A 19,313-nucleotide genomic window follows, 5' to 3' on the forward strand; every position below is an offset into this window, starting at 1 on the left:
GAGCTATTGAGAGACTTCTTTATAAAACTAAATAAAGTGCCAAGTTCATAGAAAAATCTTACCCCCCCCTCCAAATCTGATTAAAACTCCCCCAAATTATAGAAACAACAGCTGTAAGAAAAGAATGTCCACTGCTAGGCAGCCACAACTATATTGCTTGCTGAGCCTTTCAACCATTGATTTTTGTAAAGCAAAGCCATGGAGGGGAGTGTACTTGGAGGATAAAACAGCTCTGGAAAAGATATGCTCCTATGTCCTTCTTGTGTGTTGGATGGACAAGCACTCACCAGGAACAGGATCAGTGAAGACCACTGGAGACTAATTGGCAACACCACCTAGCCCAGCAGCCATCATGCAACTGGAGACTGGCTCAGTAGCCACTTCACAGCTGGGCCTAGCCAGCACTGGCAGCCTTTGTGAAATTCACCCAGATTTCTCCTAGGGAGAAGCTGCTAGGGGGAGGGAATTAGGGAAAGCTGAAGATGGGAGCTGATAAAGGTAGGCTGGCTGGTGAGTCAGAAGAAAAGGAAGCAGGAAAGGGGGAGAGACTGTGGAGTTGCCAGGGAAGGGAAAGAGGAAATAGTGGGGGAAGGAGTTACAGAGGAAGTTGAGATGCCCCTGCAAGTCTTTGCATGTCCCCTGCTTGTACAGTAATATCTCACATCACACTTTTGACTGGATAGAAATTGTAATCTATCATATTATTTTCTGGATAGGTGGTATATGCAAATATGTGCACACTCTCACAAATATTCCTTTTGTGCCATTTTGCTCACATTTTTAATACATTTTCTTAATGAAGAAACAAATATAAAGTAATCTGGTAATTTTTAGTGCACCACTTAAAGGTTTGCAGACAATGGATGTTATCATTGGTAGAAAACTGCAGCCTAATCAGATGAAAACACTACTAGATTTCAGCACAAAGGAATGTTCCTTTGACTACAAAGTGCACTGAAGTTTGACTAGGTTCTCCAGGGCCAGTGTTGAGACATCCAACTCCAGTGGTTTTAAGAATAGCAGTTGTGACTTCTGGGGTACTTAGTAATAGTTATATAACTGAAGTTGTAATAGGATGAGCATTCACAGAAGAGTATGTACAATCTGGATTTTTATCTGAGTTTTATTATGTAAATTGTATTAGAAAATTGTTGTTTATATATTACTCCTCTTTTCCCCTTCTTTTTCCTTCCTTTGTTAACCTGATAGGTTTTCCCCAATCACAATTGATGGGATGACCAGCCTTGTGGGAATGAATATTCCTGGCCATACTGGAACTGGATGGTGCATCTTTGTCTACAACTTATCACCTGATTCAGATGAAAGTGTGCTGTGGCAGCTGTTTGGCCCCTTTGGAGCAGTCAATAATGTCAAGGTGATCCGTGATTTCAACACCAACAAGTGCAAGGGATTTGGCTTTGTCACCATGACCAACTACGATGAAGCCGCCATGGCAATTGCCAGCCTTAATGGATACCGCTTAGGAGACAGAGTATTGCAAGTTTCCTTTAAAACCAACAAAACCCATAAATCCTGAATTTCATATTCTAAATAATAATTATTATAAATATAAATATATATAAATATATATATACGAACAGAACAAAACTATTGAAGGCTTATACTCAAACATGGACTTTTAGAAGCCAGTGTTGCCTAAGTATTAAAAACATTGGATATCCTGTGAACAGGAGAGGGTTTTATAATGCTTAGAAAAAAAAACTTTGATGCATTGAATGTTCTTTCATAGCTGTCGTTGTTGAATATAATATACATAGATAACAATGTGCAGGGATTTTTACCCGGCCAGCTAGTTTTACTACCTTCCTTGAAGGTGGGTCTTTTTAAGATGACCATTCACTCATTTGGAAAAATAATGAAGACCTAAAACCATTTTTACAAACTAATGAGATCAGCATATTTTGCTCTTTTTTTCAAAAATCTAATCAGATTGGTTAACCCCCAGCCTAAATTAAAGAGGAACAATAAAAACTGCAAAACAAAAAGCATAATTTTGCAATTTTTTTATTTTTTTCCCTTTTTTAAAAATAACATGTGAACTCAACAGTCTTCTGTTAGGGATAGGGTAAAAGGGGGGATACCTGATGACAAAACAGTTTAAATAACATTAACAATGTTGCCAAAGAGGTGGTCTCTTTGCTGAAAATGGGTTTCAAGAAAAATCTATTTTTATAAAATATAAAGAATTTTTACAAGAGAATCTGGATTTGAGAAAACATATTTTGACTGGCTAATTTAGGGGGAAATTGACAACTTTGTCATGTTCATACTGCACTGGTAACTTTTTAGAGATCAAGATGTGTGTTTTAAACTGGAATTAAGTAGATTGTTTTTTGAAGGATGGGTTACAAACAGATGATCTTCGTATCTTTTCATAGCATGTAATAAAAATATTAAATATAGAATGGGAGAGTGTTCTTCCCAGGCACACAGTTACCCACAGTCAAAACCCAAAAGCAAGGAGATGAGTTACAGGATGGATTTTCTTTAAGTCATCAGTATGGGATATCAGCAGAACAAAAGTTTTGGAAAAAATTAATTTTAATCAAAAACTTCCTTTGTTCAAGCAGTAGGTGCTACAAAATTATTTACATATCTTAGTATCATAGTTAAATGTAAAATGTTTAGACAGAAAAGTATACTTGCTTTAAATTTGTTAAGAATTTTCAGATTCACTTTCTAGCCCGTCCTGATATAAATTGGGCTATGTTGGCACATTTTGAAACACTTTTTATGTTGCTTGAAACACTTATTTATTTAATGCTGATGTGACGCATATGCCAAAATCAAATATTGCTAGTTTGGCTAGTCTAATTATTTGTTTACTTAAACAATGGGAAGAAGCATCTTATTGTGTCATTTTGTTGTGTGTGTATGTGTATATATAATATAAATATATATATATATAAATATATATATATATATATATAAAGTTTTTTTCCTTTTTGGTCAACTTATTCTAAGTTGTAACACTGCTAGTTTTGTTTGTATATGTCTTAAAATGTTTTCTTATGATACTTGAGTGGCAAAAGGTATCAAGGTAACTTGTGTAGAAATATCGTTTAATATATTGTCATGTTTGTTGTGAATATTTTTTTCTTACTGCACAGCAGAAAAACAACAACTGGATCTTTTATTTTAATGTAATTCAGATGGGGGGAAACAGAGCTAAGGGAACAAAATGACTGAGAGAGTGCTCTCCCATATTCAGTGCACTGATCCTTTTTGTATGTTTGTGCTTTGTATGGTAATATATTTAAAACAAAAAAGGTCATGCTCTTCCCTGAGTACTAGAAACAGTTACTCGCTATGCATAATCTAGTTGATAGTTAAATTTGCTATTGCTTTTCTTGTCTTGTTATATAAAATCTTTTCAATACCAGTTTAGTCCTAATGGTAATAAAACATTATGGTTCTTTATAATCTGTGCTTATTTTGTGCATTTTTTCCCTCATGCTATACCTACTGACTGCATGTAAACCAAGTACTGTTTTTTCACACTAAAGAGGAAAACATTCTGTAGTATATCAGTGATTTAAAATCAAAGGCTGCATCATCTGTTCATTTACATTTTACATTAGTTTCAAGCAAGAAAGAGAATAGCCTCATTCAGTGTTTGGGGAAAACCTTTCTACAGCAACTGTGAATGAGCACAGTTGGCTGGGCAAGTTTTGATGCAATTTCTAAGCATTAGTGGGGAAAGCATGTCAGAAGCTTTTCTCTACAATACCTTTGACTATCTGAAATTTTTTTAAAAAATCTTTCTTAGCACTGGGCAGTTGTATATTTTAGTTACAATGCATGACTTCATGTTTAACTTGCTAGTTTAGATGATTTCTGAGGGAAAGTATTGTAAATTTTTTCATAACTTCATTGTGTTTGAACTATTTGTATTTAAATTGTCCAGACAATAAATGAAAGTGTGTAGAATGGCTATGGACTTGCCATATTTTTAAATGTGTTCAGATGTCTTCCTAAAAGCAGCTACATCATGCGGTTAAATACTCTCTAATTTTGTAATCTTGTTTTTAATTCAGGTACTGTTTAATCCCAGTTTCTCCATTTATGCAGCTAGCAGTACATATACATTTTTCCCCCTCTATAACCCTGGCCAAGAGGCTAATCCTAAATAGACAAGGAAAACTTTTTGAGATTCAACGTGCCATCACACTTTTTCTCTGATTCGTGTATCTTTGAGAACTGCATTCTCAAGTCTTTGATGTCTGGGTTGGGCTTTGTTGTTGAAACCATCCCACTCGGTATTGAAAAGTGGACTCTGTCTTTTGTTTCTTGACAAATATTTCTCTCACTATTTCAAAGCAGAAAGGTAAGACATCCTATCCAGCAGCTACAGGATGACCTAGCTTCAGTTCCTTGAATGATCAGGAATAATTTGGGAGGAAGTATTGTCACAGCATCCAAAAGTTAGAAACAAATACCTTAGAATAACTGCTGGTCGCTGGTCCAACTTTTGTCATTTTCAGAGAGTAAGAAAGACCTGTCAAAATGTGAGGTTGATTTCACAGGAGAGCACAGTACAGTCCTGTTGTTTCTCATAAGTGAGATACCCTAACTTCAAAGTGTATGCTAGTTGTTAGACTGAGTATAACCACTCTTTTCCATTGTGATTAATAGACTTCCTTGCTGGTGGATTTCTTGTAGTTCCCTCTTCAAGATACTTCTTGGGTTTTGAATGACACTGAAGAACTTCCTGGTATGATCAGTGATCCTCAAGCAAGAATATCTGAAATAGATGTTCTTAACTCAACTGTCTTCATACTTAGCAGGCTAAGGACTATTTATTTAGTTTATTAGGTTTATACCCTGCCCTATCCCCAAAAGGACTTCCAATTACAGCAATTGGATATAAACAATGACAAAGCTATGTTAAAATCAAATTAAAAGACTCAACAACCTGCACTAAGTACATAAACAATAAATAGGATGGCAATAAACCAGAATAAGACTCAGGGCAGAACTTAGTGGCTCTCGTGGGATGACTCATTATATTTCTGGGAAGTAATTCTATGGGCAGCAGTTCAGTGGGACAGGGGAGGCCAAGATGGACCAATGCCTGACTCCCCAACAAAAGGTCTGATTGAACAGCTCCGTTTTACAGGCCCTGCAGAAACTTATGCTTGCAGACTGCAGCGTAGCTGCTAGGCTGCATGAGCAGAGTTTGCTTCCCTGGATGGGAAGAGTCAGGGGGCGCCCATTTCTGTGCGCAGAGAAAAAGGCGGGGAAAAGGCAGAGGAAAAAACCTGTCAGATCTGCGCTCCTCGTCGGCTCCTTCGTCTTGGCAGATGATCGGCTGAGGCTTTTCTTTTGTTTTTAGTTGGACATTGGGGTTTGTTGGGGCAGTCGACTGGGCAGCGGCGGGTGAAGCGTTGGCTGCAGCATCGGCTGGAGCGTAGGCTGCAGTGCTGCGGGCTGGTGGCGGCATTGGAGGCGGTGGAGGACGTGGCGTTGTCCTTCTTGTTGGCTGAGTCTGCCTAGGGTTTGGGGTCTGCTGGGGCAGGAGTTGTGGAGCCCAGGGGTTGGTCTTCTCCCTTTTAATTTTTGAGGGTGTGGGACTGTGGGGCAACCTGGGTTTTTATTATTGCCCTTGAGGTTGGCAGGTGACAATTTTGGAGAGCCTCCCCCTCCCCCCCATTTTTCTCCTACTGGAGGCATTGGTGTGCAGCAGAGGCTTTTGTGGCCACTTTGAGTTCCCTTTCTTAATAATAATAATAATAGATTTTATTTGTATCCCGCCCTCCACGCCTAGGCAGCTCAGGGCGGCTGACAACATTTTATATATTTACAATAATGAATAAAAACTTTAAATTTAACAATAAGAAATTAAATATTATAAAAACCAGTTAGTATATTTAAAATACATAATTTAAGTTGATTTAAATTAATCTGGCAGCGATAGTGATATTCTGACGCTGGTTCTGCCAGTTTAAATAGTTCCATAGTAATGTAGGTCCCTAAAGCAGGACCATGCTGGCGGATCCTTTATTCACAACAATTCAGCAGTCGATGTCGATGTATGCTCGTTTAAAAAGGATGGTCTTGCAGGCCCTGCGGAACTGGTCAAGGTTCCGCAGGGCCCGCACTTCCTCCGGAAGCTGATTCCACAGGGCAGGGGCCGCAGCTGAAAAGGCCCGTGCTCTGGTGTTCTGGAGCCTGACCTCTCTCTTCTTCTTCCAGGGGGAAGCCATTTTAGAGTGGAGCTGCAGGAGGCCATTTTGTGGTCTTGTGCTTGCTATTTAGGTGGCTGGTGGAAAAGGGTCAGGCAAGCCCAAAGGAAAAAAGCCAGTGCCTAAGATGCCCAAGTCTCCTGCGAAAAGGCCACCACCGCCATTATCCTCTTCCGATGAGGAGGGTGATATGGTGGTTGATTCCAATATTGCTTGTAGATTGAGAGCATTGGAACAGGCAGCGGGCATTCTTTCTCCAGGTGGGTAGGATGATATGAGGCAATCTAAGAAGGGTAAGCAAGCGAGTATTCTCACCAGGCTGCCTATTGTTGAGGGCAGGTCTGGTGGAGTCGTGCCTGGCAGGGACGCTGGCCTTTGCGGTCCGGATGTGGGTTTGATGGTGGCAGCTGGAGCATCGGGGGTCGGTTTCCCATTGGTTCCTGCTGGATTCGGAGGTAGGTCGGGTGATAATTTACAGGCGGGGCCTGGGCAGGTTTGGCCATGGGGAGCATGCTTCTGTGGCCAGGCAGGGCGCTTCCATGTCAAGCGTGGGGGCACCTGCCTCTTCTGCGTTGGGCGCGTTTCAGAATTGGGCTTGGCCATGTGGGCAAGGCGTTCCTAGTGTGTACCCGGGCACAGGGCATCCTGGCATGGCTGGTTCCTTTATGGGGGCACCCTCAACATATGGGATGGTGCCTTTTGCTGCTTTGACGTTTGAGGAGGTTGCCTTGCCACTGTGGGACCACTTGCTTCCCGCTACTAGGGAAAAAATATTAAAAGGGGAGTATGTGGATATTTTTTCTCTTCTCTTTCGGGAGGTTGAGAAAAAAGACAAGGAAGAATTGGATGAGAAAGAGAAGGAAAAATTGAAAAAATGGAAGGTGGACAGGACCTGGGCTAATTGGCTTCCTGGGCTCTGTATTTATGCCGGGGTGATTGTGAGGGCGCAGCCGTGGTGGGTGGCATCCCTGTTCCAGTATTTGGACATCATTTATAAAGGCTATACGGCCTTTAGTGGACCAGCCTGGTTACAACATGACCAGGAATTTAGGATAAGGGTCGGATCCATCAGCAGCTTTTGCTGCAGGTTATGTCCCCGGCTAGGCCTAATCTGGGTGATCGCTCTGATAGTGAGTTGGTCATCCACATCCGCTGCTGGTTCATCAGGCTCTCCCCGTGGTGCATGCTCTGATGGGAATTTGGATCCCTTGGGGTATGTAATAGGAAGGCGTGCCAGTTCAAGCACGAGTGCCCCATGTGTGGTGGTTCCCACTCATTTGACAACTGCCCTAGAGCCCATGGGCGTAAAAATACGAAGAAGCCTGGCGGGAACGGAGGTGCCTTTCCAGCTAAGAAAGGGGCCAAGCCCGATAAGGGTGGGACCTCTTGAGCAGTGGCTGTCAAGGTACCCTCAAAGGGTTGATAGTTTGTATTTGTTAGAAGGTTTTAAAGTTGGGTTTAGGATCCCTTTTCAGGGTCCTCGAGTTCCGTTTATGTCAAGAAACCCTAAGTCAGTTCAGGGCTTGGAGCAGGTCATTAGGGACAAGATTGCAAATGAGCTGGCTGAGGGAAGGATACTGGGTCCTTTTTCACATCCTCCAGTGAGAGTCTCACCTTTGGGTGTGGTGCCTAAAAAGGCTCCTGGTGAATTTCATTTGATTCACCATTTGTCTTTTCCTAAGGAGAAGTCTGTGAATGATGGGATCCCGGAGCACTTATGCTCTGTTAGGTACACCAGCTTTGACCAGGCTATTGCCGTGGTGAGGCGTTTTGTGGGGTGGGGGCAGAATTGGCGAAATAATTGGCGAGTCTGCGTTTCGCCTTTTACCTGTCCATCTCGATGATTTTGAACTTCTAGGGTTTTCTTTTGAGGGTCAATTTTACATGGATAGAGCATTGCCAATGGGCTGCTCTGTGTCATGTTTGGCTTTCGAGCGTTTCAGCACATTTTTTGAATGGGCTGTGCGGGAGAAAGTGGATTTGCAGGATGTCGTTCATTATTTGGATGACTACCTTTTTGTGGGTCCCGAAGGGACTGGGTGTTGTGGGCAGTTGCTGTCTGGCTTTGTTGAGCTGGCGGCGGAGCTTGGGGTTCCTTTAGCGCCTGAGAAACCTGAAGGTCCGACCCAGAGGTTGACCTTTTTGGGGATTGAGATTGACACTATTGCGCAGTTGTCTAGGGTGCCTTTTCAGAGAATAGTGGAGCTGAGGGCTAGGATTTCTACCTTTCTTCTTAAAAGGAAGGTTACTTTCCTGGAGTTGCAGCAGCTAGTTGGGCACCTCAACTTTGCTTGCAAAGTGGTTGATCCTGGGAGGGCTTTTCTTAGAAGGCTGTGCAATGCTATGGCAGGGTTACGCTTGCCTCAGCATAGAACTAGGGTCACCGGCAGCATGAGGGATGATTTGAGGGTTTGGCAGGAATTTTTGGAGTCCTTTAATGGAGTCTCTTTTTGGAGGGACGACATGAGGCTCGAAGCTGAGCTTCAGGTCATGTCTGATGCTGCTGGTTCCTTGGGTTTTGGAGTCTATTTCTGTGGACATTGGTGTGCGGATAGTTGGCCTGACTCCTGGGTAAAGGTTGGTGTGAACCGGGATCTTACGTTTCTCGAGTTTTTTCCAATTTTACTCGCGGTTTGGCTGTGGGGGAAGGATATGGCCAATCACACTGTCCATTTTTGGTATGATAATATGGCAGTGGTCCACGTCATTAATTCCCTTTCATCCAAATCTGGCCGGGTTATGAGATTGGTGAGGGCCTTCACTCTGTGCTGTTTGTGGCTTAACATTTTGTTTTTAGCCAAGCATGTTCCTGGGGTGAGTAACGGGGTGGCTGACGCTCTATCTCGTAAACAGATGGAGAGGTTTCGTCAGCTGACCCCAGATGCCAACAGAGAGACAGTGCCAATGCCCCAGGAGCTATGGCTGATTGGAGAGCCGAGGCCTGCAGAGTGATAGGCCTAGCCATTGCACCCAGCACCAGGAAGTATTATGAACGGGCTGTGTGGCAGTTCGAAGACTTCAGGGCTGAGGTAGGGTATTGCAGGGTTTGGCCTCTCCCGGTGGAGCATTTGCTCCATTACTGTGTTTTGCTGTGAGGTAAGGGGTTGGCCGTGCGATCCATTAGGGGACGCCTGTCTGCATTGGCTTTTGTCAGTAAGGCGCTGGGTTATAGGGAAAAAACATCTGACTTTCGTATTCAAAAGATGCTGGAGGGGTGGGCCAGAGAGGCCAGTCCCAGGGTTGATACGTGGTTTGGGACATGGTGTGTGCTTTGTCAATTGAAGCATGTTTGTTTCACACTGCATCTTTGTTAGCTTTTTGGGGGGCTCTTAGAGTAAGTGAGCTGGTGGCACAGTCTAGAAACGATGTTTCTGGTAAGGCTCTGTTGTTAAGGGATCTGCAACTATTTGTGGGTAAGGCAGTCATCACTGTCCGTCGCTCTAAGACGGATCAGTTGCAGAAGGGTATGGTGCTCAAGTTGGGTAGTTGTTCAGAGCTTGAGCTGTGTCCAGTTACTGCATTGGCTGCTTACTTGGCAGTTAGGGGGCCCACGGAGGGGTTTTTGTTTATACATTCGAATGGTAGCCCGTTGACGAAGCATCAGTTTTGGGCAGTAACATCACGGGCTTTGGGTGAGTTGGGGTTGTCTGGTGTGCGGTTTGGGACCCACTCCTTTAGAATTGGGGCAGCCTCAACAGCGGCTGTCATGGGGTATCCTTCCACTTCCATTCCGAGATTGGGCAGGTGGCATTCCTCGGCCTATAAGGCTTACGTATGACCTTTTATTAGGCCGTGAGTGACTTGGTGTCTGTTTATTGTTGGTTCTGTTCTTGTTTAACTATTTTTTTCTCTTTAGATGCTGTTGTTCCTGGCCAGAGGAGCCGAGTTCTCATATGCGGCCATAGCCACATGTTTTGGGCTGCTCATCAGGCTCGGAGAACTGCAGTTGGCTCTCAGCTGGGACTCAGCCAGCATGTGTGTATCGAATGGCGGGGGCGCTGGGGCCTTCTGTGGCCGGGCCTGCTGCCTTTGTTGTTTAAAGACTGTGTGAGTCCTCCTCCTCAGGTTTTAATTGTTCACCTGGGAGGTATTGATCTGGGACTCTTAAAGGGCAAGGCCTTAGTTTGGCAGGCCTGGAATGATTTCCAGCACATTCGGGAGCGATGGCCTGGGACCACCATAATTTGGACAGCCATGCTGCCCCGCCTGGTGTGGAATTGTGCTTGGGACCCTGCAGCTATAGAAAGGGCCCGGTATAAGGCTAATAAGGAGATCAGGAAGGTGCTGGAAAAGGGGTTGGGCCACTATTTGGCCCATCTGGACATTTTGTTGAAATTTCCTGACCTCTACAGAGGGGATGGGGTCCATCTCTCGGAAAAGGGTAATATGCTTTTCCTGAGAGATTTGCAGCAAGGTTTGTGGGTGGCTTTGGGCTTCCCAGTGAGCGCTAAGCCCTAAGTAGAGATTTGGCCTTAGTAGTGGCACGTTTGGGGGGTTTAGGGCACTATGCGGCTAGGGGAGGACTGTGAAGCATCCCCCTTTTGGGGAATTTGGGGTCTGGCATGATCAGCCTTCGGGTTTGAAGACCCGGGTTTGAAGAATGCAGACTGTCTGGGAGGCTCAGCTAGAGGGTGCCTTTCTGGTGAGACGTGCGTCTGGGTTTGGGCCCTCTGGTGCGTGCCTCCCTGCTGGGTCTGCCTGGAGGGAGCTGACTCAGCTCCGGCTGGGGGGCTGGCAGTGGAGCGGTCACGGTGACTCCTAGCCCTCGCCAGGCCGCTGGTGGGGTACCCTTGCTTTTTATTAGAATACTGAATAAAGTGGCCCAATTTTATACCAATACTCTGTGTCTGACTCTTTATTCCGTCCTTGGGGAGAAATCTTATGCTTGCAGACTGCAGCATAGCTGCTAGGCTGCATGAGCAGAGTTTGCTTCCCTGGATGGGAAGAGTCAGGGGGCGCCCGTTTCGGCGCACAGAGAAAAAGGCAGGCTCTGACAGTCTAACTGTCAGATCTACGCTCCTTGACGGCTCCTTCGTCTTTGCAGACTATCGGCCCTCCCACCCACCCTGCATATTATGTGGGCAATTTGCTGGTTGCCTCTGTGGAGGAGCCGGGTAGGATTTTTTTACACCTTGGCTGATTGGCAGTGCTTGGGGTGCATTTTTTGCCTACCCTACATAGCAATGCAGTGGATTGAGGATTTGGCTATCAGGAGGCTCTGTTAAATAGGCGGTCGCTTTAGTGGCAGGTTTTTGGGGTTTAGGGCACTATGCGGCTAAGGGAGGACTGTGAAGCATCCCCCTTTTGGGGAATTTGGGGTCTGGCATGATCAGCCTTTGGGTTTGAAGACCCGGGTTTGGAGAATGCAGACTGTCCGGGAGGCTCGGCTAGAGGGTGCCTTTCTGGTGAGATGCGCATCTGGGTTTGGGCCCTCTGGTGCGTGCCTCCCTGCTGGGCCTGCCTGGAGGGACTGGGTCTCTCGCCCGTCAATGGCAGGGGAGTGGTCGCAGTGACCCCTAGCCCTGGCCAGGCCACTGGTGGGGTACCCTTGCTGTTTATTAGAATATTGAATAAAGTGGCCCAATTTTATACCAATACTCTGTGTCTGGCTCTTTATTCCGTCCTTGGGGAGCAATTGTAGCAAGTCCCACAGGGCTCTGATCTCACATGGAAGCATGTTCCACCAGGCTATGGCCAGGGCAGAAGCTTATTCTCAACCAGGGCCAAGACTTTTGGGCCAGGAACTTTTAGTATATGTTGTTCAGCTGAGCACAAGGCTCTCTGGGGCACATGACTGGGCCCTCATAGCATTTTTAAATCACTTTAAAATGGAAGTGGCCATCACTTTAAAATGGAAGTGTGAAATACTCTTGTATTTTTCTTCATATGCCATAATTTTCTTAGCATAACAAGACAGTTTCATCTTTATAGCTTTGTAAGCTGCCTTGGGTACAAACACTGGAAGAAAGATGAAGTACAAACATCCTCAATAAAATAATAGCAGTTCAGACTACACTAAAGTGTCCTTGAAGGAATGCCTAAGCAAAGGTAACCCTTCAAAACCCAGTGGATTTAGAAGGGTGTAAACTCTGTTTAAGATTGCACTATAAATCTTGCAATCAGAAGTTGTGAAAATTAGCCTTATTTGCAAACAGATTTGCTTACTGTGCATAATGTTTCTCACTAGTTGTAGGATGGTGGAAATTGCCATCAAGTCACAGATTACTTATGGTGATCCCATGGGGTTTTCAAGGCAAGAGAATCACAGCCATGATCCTTGAGAGCCTCTGCCAGTCTTAGTAGACAATACTGACCTTTATAGACAGATGGTCTGATTCAGTATAAATCAGTTTCATGTACATTTGTGCTAGGATTGTATTCCCTCGTCAGGGGTTTTCCCAGAGGTGCATACAAATAGATCTTCGTCCTGCTTCTGTTTAATAGCAACTTGATATTTAGGCATTTATAGGCAATATGGTTTATTCCCATGCCATGAAGCATCACCTGCTGATTTCTTCAACTCAAGCTGCTGAGAAGAGCAGACCAGACTCTGTTTTATCTGAATATTTGGCAACACTGCATTAGAGCAATAGGTTAAAAATCAGAATGCTAAAGAGGCTTTTAAAAATTGGGGAGCATAGCATTAAAGGGAAAACACACCTATTTCCTTAAGAATTTTTTTTTTTTTTTTGGGGGGGGGGTGGTAAATATCCACTGATTCTGCCTTTCTTCTTCAAACACCCAGGTCATATACCCAAAGGTCTTTCCTCTGCTTTTTGAAGGAAGTAGGGAGGTGGAGGAGGGAGGATGATGTGCAGATGCCAAATTTTCCATGGCTAATTAGATCTAAGTTATGGAGAAGGGGCCTCTAATTTTATTGACACTATGGATATTTGGGGAATGAGTTCCACCATGAAATGGCTGAAATGCAGTAGAGGGGACAATCATGAGTTCAGGTTACAAATATGCACTGCAAGCATAGAATGGGATTTGAGAGGCTGTTTGTGTTCTGATGTGTTACTATTGGAAGAAATGAAGATATTAATTATGTGATATCTTTTCTTTGTCATGCTGATTGGTAGACCCTTTTTATTAATTTATCCATTATTTTACACTTTCTGCACTATGTCAGAAAAGCACATATACTGAGTTTTTGGCAGCATATGAATTTAAATATGCAGCCAGAACCTGTTGGCATTCACTCAGAACTTAAATCATGTCAACTTCAGTAGGAGTGAACTACTCAAGAAAGTGTTCATAACTTCAAAGTACTGCACCCTTATTCAACTGATTTGTTTAAAAGAAGATTCAGGGGGCGTGGCGTTGGCTGCCAAGATGGTGGACGCAGAATAGCTGAGCTCCACTCAGTCTTAAAACTCACCTTTTCAATCGCCTTGGTCACTCCACAACATGAACAAGGAGGTGGGGTTAAAAATCGCTCAGACTCACAAAAAAAATCTGCGATACACTTACTTTACATTGAAAAACGCTATGAAAAAAACTGTGCAACAAACAAGCTCTTCTTCAAACATGGCCACCAAAAATGAAGATATGGAGCTCACTCCTGCTTTGCCATCAAAAAAAGGTATGTCAAACATACTTACCTCATTTAAGATAGACATTCTCAATGAAATTGCCCATTTTCATCAAATGCTCAAACCAATGTAAACAACTAAATACCATTCAATCGACCCTGCAAAAAGTGACGGAAACCACTGACACCACTTTAGAAAACAGCATTACCAACCAAGAGAGCATTCAATCTTTTCAAAAACACGAAGAGTGGGCTACTGAAAAAATTCTTCTACTGGAACAAAAACTTTGGGAACGTTCTATAAAATTTCATGGTTTTGAAGAATTCATAGAAGGAAACACCAGCTTAACTTCATTCGTATCTAATTAGCTAGCCTCACTTGTGCAGCTAGAAAATGGTGTTGTGCTATTAATAATCAAAGCATACTGGATCGGCCCGGCACAGTCACTAACAAGAAGAGGCCCTAGAGACATTATGGCTAAGTTTGCCAACCAACAAATGCACAGCACTATCTTACAAGAGGCCAAAGCAAAGAAGGGGCTACCTTATAATTCCACAACTATTCTGACATTCCTGGACCTGCCACCTGAACTCCTCCAGCTGCGTCGCATCCTCAAATCTGTCATCACCATACTCAATATTAGGTCTAAATGGCTGCCAATATTAAGTATAAATGGCTTTCGACAGGTAAACTTGCTGTTAAACACAACTCCAAGACCTATGCATCTTTTTTTATAAACAGATTAAATTTATTAATATACAAAAATTCTGCATTCTACAATCTACATTCAAATATCATAAAATAACTGAGCAACAGGTAAATACCACTAACATAATATTTCAGTTAAAATGATATAATATTTTAAAAGGTTTATGACTTCAATTATACTTTCAACTATAATCTACTTTCAAATAATTTAAAAATAAATCAGATTGGAGTAATATGGATTGATTGGCAGTATATCATGTTCAACAAGGTAAGTAGCTATTGGGAGCCACATCTGCACATATGTATCACAGTATTTCTCAGGATCAGTTGAGAAATATTGATTTATCATCTTACCTAATATAAAGTGGTCCCTTAAGCTATTAAACCACATCTTAACTGTAGGGGGCTCCTTGCATTTCCATTTAGAAGCAATTAAATGTTTGGCAACTGTTAGAAGTGTGGTTAATAATTTCCTTGTTTGTCTATTATAGGATGCATCTGGCCAGTGGTGGAGGAGGATTGACACAACATTGTAAGGTAGGTATAATCCTGTCATTTGTTTAATATGATCTACTAGGTCCTTCCAAAATTTTTCTATCTTTGTGCAGGCCCACCAACAATGTTTGTAATCTGCCGTAATTCCACATCCATTCCAGCATTTTTAAATCATATTTTGGGTTTATTCTATGAAGTTTTACTGGAGTCATATACCATCTTGTTAATACCTTGAAAGATACAAAACTAATATTAAAAGTATTAGAACTGTAATTTGGTGTTTTCCAAATGTTCTGCCAGTCCTCCTCTGACAGGAATTCTGGGATGTCCACTTGCCACTGACTTTGATAGACCATCTTTTTTTTAGGTGTATTCAAAGCAAGAATTTGATATAAGCGTGAAATCTCACCTTTCAATTGTGAATTATGTTGCTTAATTAAAAGTTCAAACTCTGGTGATGCTCTCATAAGGGAGTCCTGGATCAATTTAGAATGAATCAGATGAGCCAATTGTAAATATTTGAACCAAGGGATCACTGTTCCTATCCGTTCCTCCATCTGGGTTTTTTCAAGACATTTTCCAGCTATAGTCATGTCTAGTATTTTGTGCTGGATAGCTACCTTTCACTGTTTAAAGGCTCCTAGTTCTTGTCCAGGTGGGAACCATTTTTGATGAATAAATGTTGAAAAAGGAGAGATTGTTGGAATTTTCAATTCCACTTCTTCCATAGATGCATTGAATCCTGTAAGGGTCCAAAGAAGTAAGTCTACACTGGAGGAGTGACTGCATTCCAGAAAGTTTCTTGCAAAGTAAGTGGTGTTGTCTGCCATTCTTCAATATCATACCATTTCACCACCTCAGAGTTATTTAAGAACATAAGAGAAGCCATGTTGGATCAGGCCAATGGCCCATCCAGTCCAACACGCTGTGTCACACAGTGGCCGAAAAAAAGGAAGTTCATAGTGGGGCTAGTGGGACTTGCCCCCCCAAGCACCAAGAATACAGAGCATCACTGCCCCAGACAATTCCAATAACATGCTGTGGCTAATAGCCACCGATGGACCTCTGCTCCATATTTTTATCCAAACCCCTCTTGAAGCTGGCTATGCTTGTAGCCGCCACCACATCCTGTGGCAGTGAATTTCACGTTAATCACATGTTAATCACTCTTTGGGTGAAGAAGTCCTATAAGTGTAAGAAGTCCTTACTTAGGTGTAAGAAGTCCTATTTAGTATCTTCAAGATGGGAACCAAATATCAGGCATTGTGATATTTTATTAAATCTGGTAGTCCTAAACCTCCTCGCTTAACAGAATGAGTAAAAGTCACAGAACTGATCCTATGTTTCTTATAAGACAAAAAAAATTTCAAAAGAGTCGATTGCGATTTCTTAAGAAAATGTTTAGGAATTGTTAAAGGAAGCGCTCTAAAAAGAAACATATACATAGCTTTTTCGGTTTTCAAACAATTTTATTGGTAACGTATGGTAGTATATTCAGTTTCTTAGATTATTAACTACTTCTCCCCTCTATCCCATATATTACTTTCTATCTATCCCTCTTCTGTTACTTGACCCCCACTAGTGTACTATACTTAAAATATTAGTATTAAAGGTACCCTTAATTAATAAGAACCAATATTCATATCCTCCTCCCTCTTATACTTAGTCATTATCAAAAATTGTCCAATGTCCTTTTATTTTCCACTCTTTTTCTACGTATTTTCTAAACTTTTTCCACTCCATCTTAAATACTTCTAAATCATAGTCTCTTAAGGTTCTTGCTAACTTGTCCATTTCACTCCATGTCATGACTTTTAAAATCCAATCCCATTTCTCTGGTATTTTTCTCGCTTCCACAACTGCGCATACAATGTGCTAGCAGCTGAGAACTAGTACCAGATTAAAGTCCTATCTTCTTTTGGAAATTTTTCCATTTGTAATCCCAACAGAAAAGTCTCTGCCACTCTGTTGAATTCATATCCCAAGACCTTAGAAATCTCTTGTTGAATCATCTGCCAAAACTTTTTCGGTTTTTCACAAGTCCACCACATATGGTAGAAAGAACCTTCATGTTTTTTACATTTCCAATATCTGTCTGGCATCTTATTGTTCATCTTTCCCAATTTTTTAGGAGTCATATACCATCTGTACATCATCTTAAAACAATTTTCTTTGATACCCTGACATGTTGAGAGTTTCATAGAGTTCTTCCACAAATATTCCCATGTATCCATCTGAATTTCTTTATTTACATTAATTGCCCATTTAATCATTTGAGATTTCACTACTTCATCTTCTGTAGACCATTTTAAAAGTAACTTATAAATTTTCGAAATTAATTTTTCATTATCTCCAAGCAGAACTTTTTCCATTTCTGTTTGTTTTAGTCTTTTCCCTTCAGTTTTAAGATCACTTTCCACCAAACTCTTTATTTGTTGCATTTGAAACCAGTCATACTTATAATTCAGCTCCTCAGCAGTTTTCAACTCTACTTTCCCGCTTTGTATTTTTAATAATTGATTGTATGACATCCATTTTTCCTCTCCTAACTCAGCTGTTATTTTTATTACTTCTGCAGGCACTATCCATAGTGGTTTTCTCTCATCGCCATACTTCTTATACTTCATCCAAATATTTAGCAAGTTTTCTTATATAATGGTGAGAGAAAAAAACCATCCATCTTTTTCTTCCCATAGTACATATAAGTGTGCCAGCCGAATTTATTTCCATGACCTTCCAACATTAAAAGTTTTTTTATTCAATAACGTCACCCAATCTTTTATCCACACCAAACAAACTGCTTCATGGTATAGTCTTAAATCTGATAGTTGAAAACCTCCTCTTTCTTTAGCATCTGTTAAAACTTTCATTTTATTCCTTGGTTTCTTCCCAGCCCATATAAATTCTGAGATCTTTCTTTGCCATTTATTAAATTGTTGGCTGTCTTTCACAATCGGGATTGTTTGGAATAAGTACATTATTCTTGGCAAAATGTTCATCTTAATTGCAGCTATTCTCCCAAGCAAAGACAAATTAAGCTTGTTCCATTTTATCATATCTTCATCCATTTTCCGCCATAACTTTTTATAATTATTTTTTTAACAAATCAATATTCTTTATTGTTATTTCCACACCCAAATATTTTACTTTAGAAGTAACCTCACATCTCGTTAGGCTCTGCAGTTCCTTTTGTTTATTTACTTGCATATTTTTACATAAAAGTTTTGATTTTTCTTTATTAACATTAAGTCCTGCCAATTCTCCAAAATTTTGTATTTTAGCTAATAACAAAGGTGTTACTTGTATGGGATTTTCATTTATAAACATTATATCATCTGCAAATGCTCTGTATTTATAGGTAAAACTTTTAATTCTCATTCCTTCTATTTCTTCATCATCTTGTATTTGCATCAGTAAGATTTCAAGAGTCATTATAAACAACAATGGTGAAAGTGGACAATCTTGTCTTGTACCTTTGCTAATTTTCATTTCATCTGTGAGATCTGCGTTTATACATAACCTTGCACATTGTTCAGAATATATTGCCTTTATCATTCTTATAAAGTTCTCCCCCAACTTTATTTTTTTCATTACTGCAAACATAAAGTCCCAGTTCAGATTATCAAAAGCTTTCTCTACATCCACAAAAAATAATGCAACTTCCTTCTCTGGATGTCTTTCATAATATTCTACAACATTTACAACAGTTCTAATATTGTCTCTTATTTGCCTTTTGGGAAGAAAACCCGCTTGATCTTCCTTTATAAAATTTATTAAATATTGTTTCAGCCGTTCTGTCAGGATTCTTGTATATATCTTATAATCATTATTTAATAATGAAATTGGTCTATAATTCTTTACATTCATGACATCTCTATCTTTTTTTGGAATCAGCGAAATTACAGCTTCTTTCCATGTATTGGGTATTTTCCCATCTGATCTTATCGCATTCATCAATTTTTGAAGTTTCAGTACTAATTGTTCTTTAAGCATTTTAAAATTTTTTGCAGTATATCCATCTGGTCCAGGTGCCTTTCCAACTTTCGTTACATTAATCGCTGCTTTAATTTCTATTTTTTCAATTGGATCGTTCAAAATTTTTTCCATATTTATCAGTTAAGGGTGCTATTTTGATTTTTTGCAAATACGTTTCAATCCTTTCTTTCTTTACTTCAACACCCTTAAATAAATTAGCATAATACTTTAAAAATTCTCGCTTTATTCCTTCTTGATCCACCTTCTCTTTTCCATCTACCACAATTTTGTTAATAATTTTGCTTTCTCTTTTTTTCTTCAGTTGCCAAGCCAAATACTTTCCAGGTTTATTTGCTCCCTCAAAAGATTTCTGTTGTAATTTTTTCAGATTCCA

The 19,313-nt window shown here is 41.1% G+C and overlaps 1 protein-coding gene across 5 annotated transcripts in view; it reads left to right on the top strand.

Moving 5' to 3' along the window:
• ELAVL4 (ELAV like RNA binding protein 4) overlaps nt 1–3,771 on the top strand; it is a 224,134-nt gene extending 220,363 nt beyond the window's left edge. For all 5 annotated transcript variants that reach the window (XM_060231795.1, XM_060231794.1, XM_060231796.1 and 2 more), the window contains one exon: nt 1,210–3,771. In XM_060231795.1, the coding sequence (XP_060087778.1) occupies nt 1,210–1,537 (328 nt within the window). In that variant the 3' untranslated portion in view covers nt 1,538–3,771. The remainder of the gene's footprint in view (nt 1–1,209) is intronic.
• Nucleotides 3,772–19,313: the final 15,542 nt, after the last annotated feature.

This window comes from Heteronotia binoei, chromosome 2, assembly GCF_032191835.1.
Source record: "Heteronotia binoei isolate CCM8104 ecotype False Entrance Well chromosome 2, APGP_CSIRO_Hbin_v1, whole genome shotgun sequence".
In the NCBI taxonomy this organism is placed as follows: Eukaryota; Metazoa; Chordata; class Lepidosauria; order Squamata; family Gekkonidae; genus Heteronotia; species Heteronotia binoei.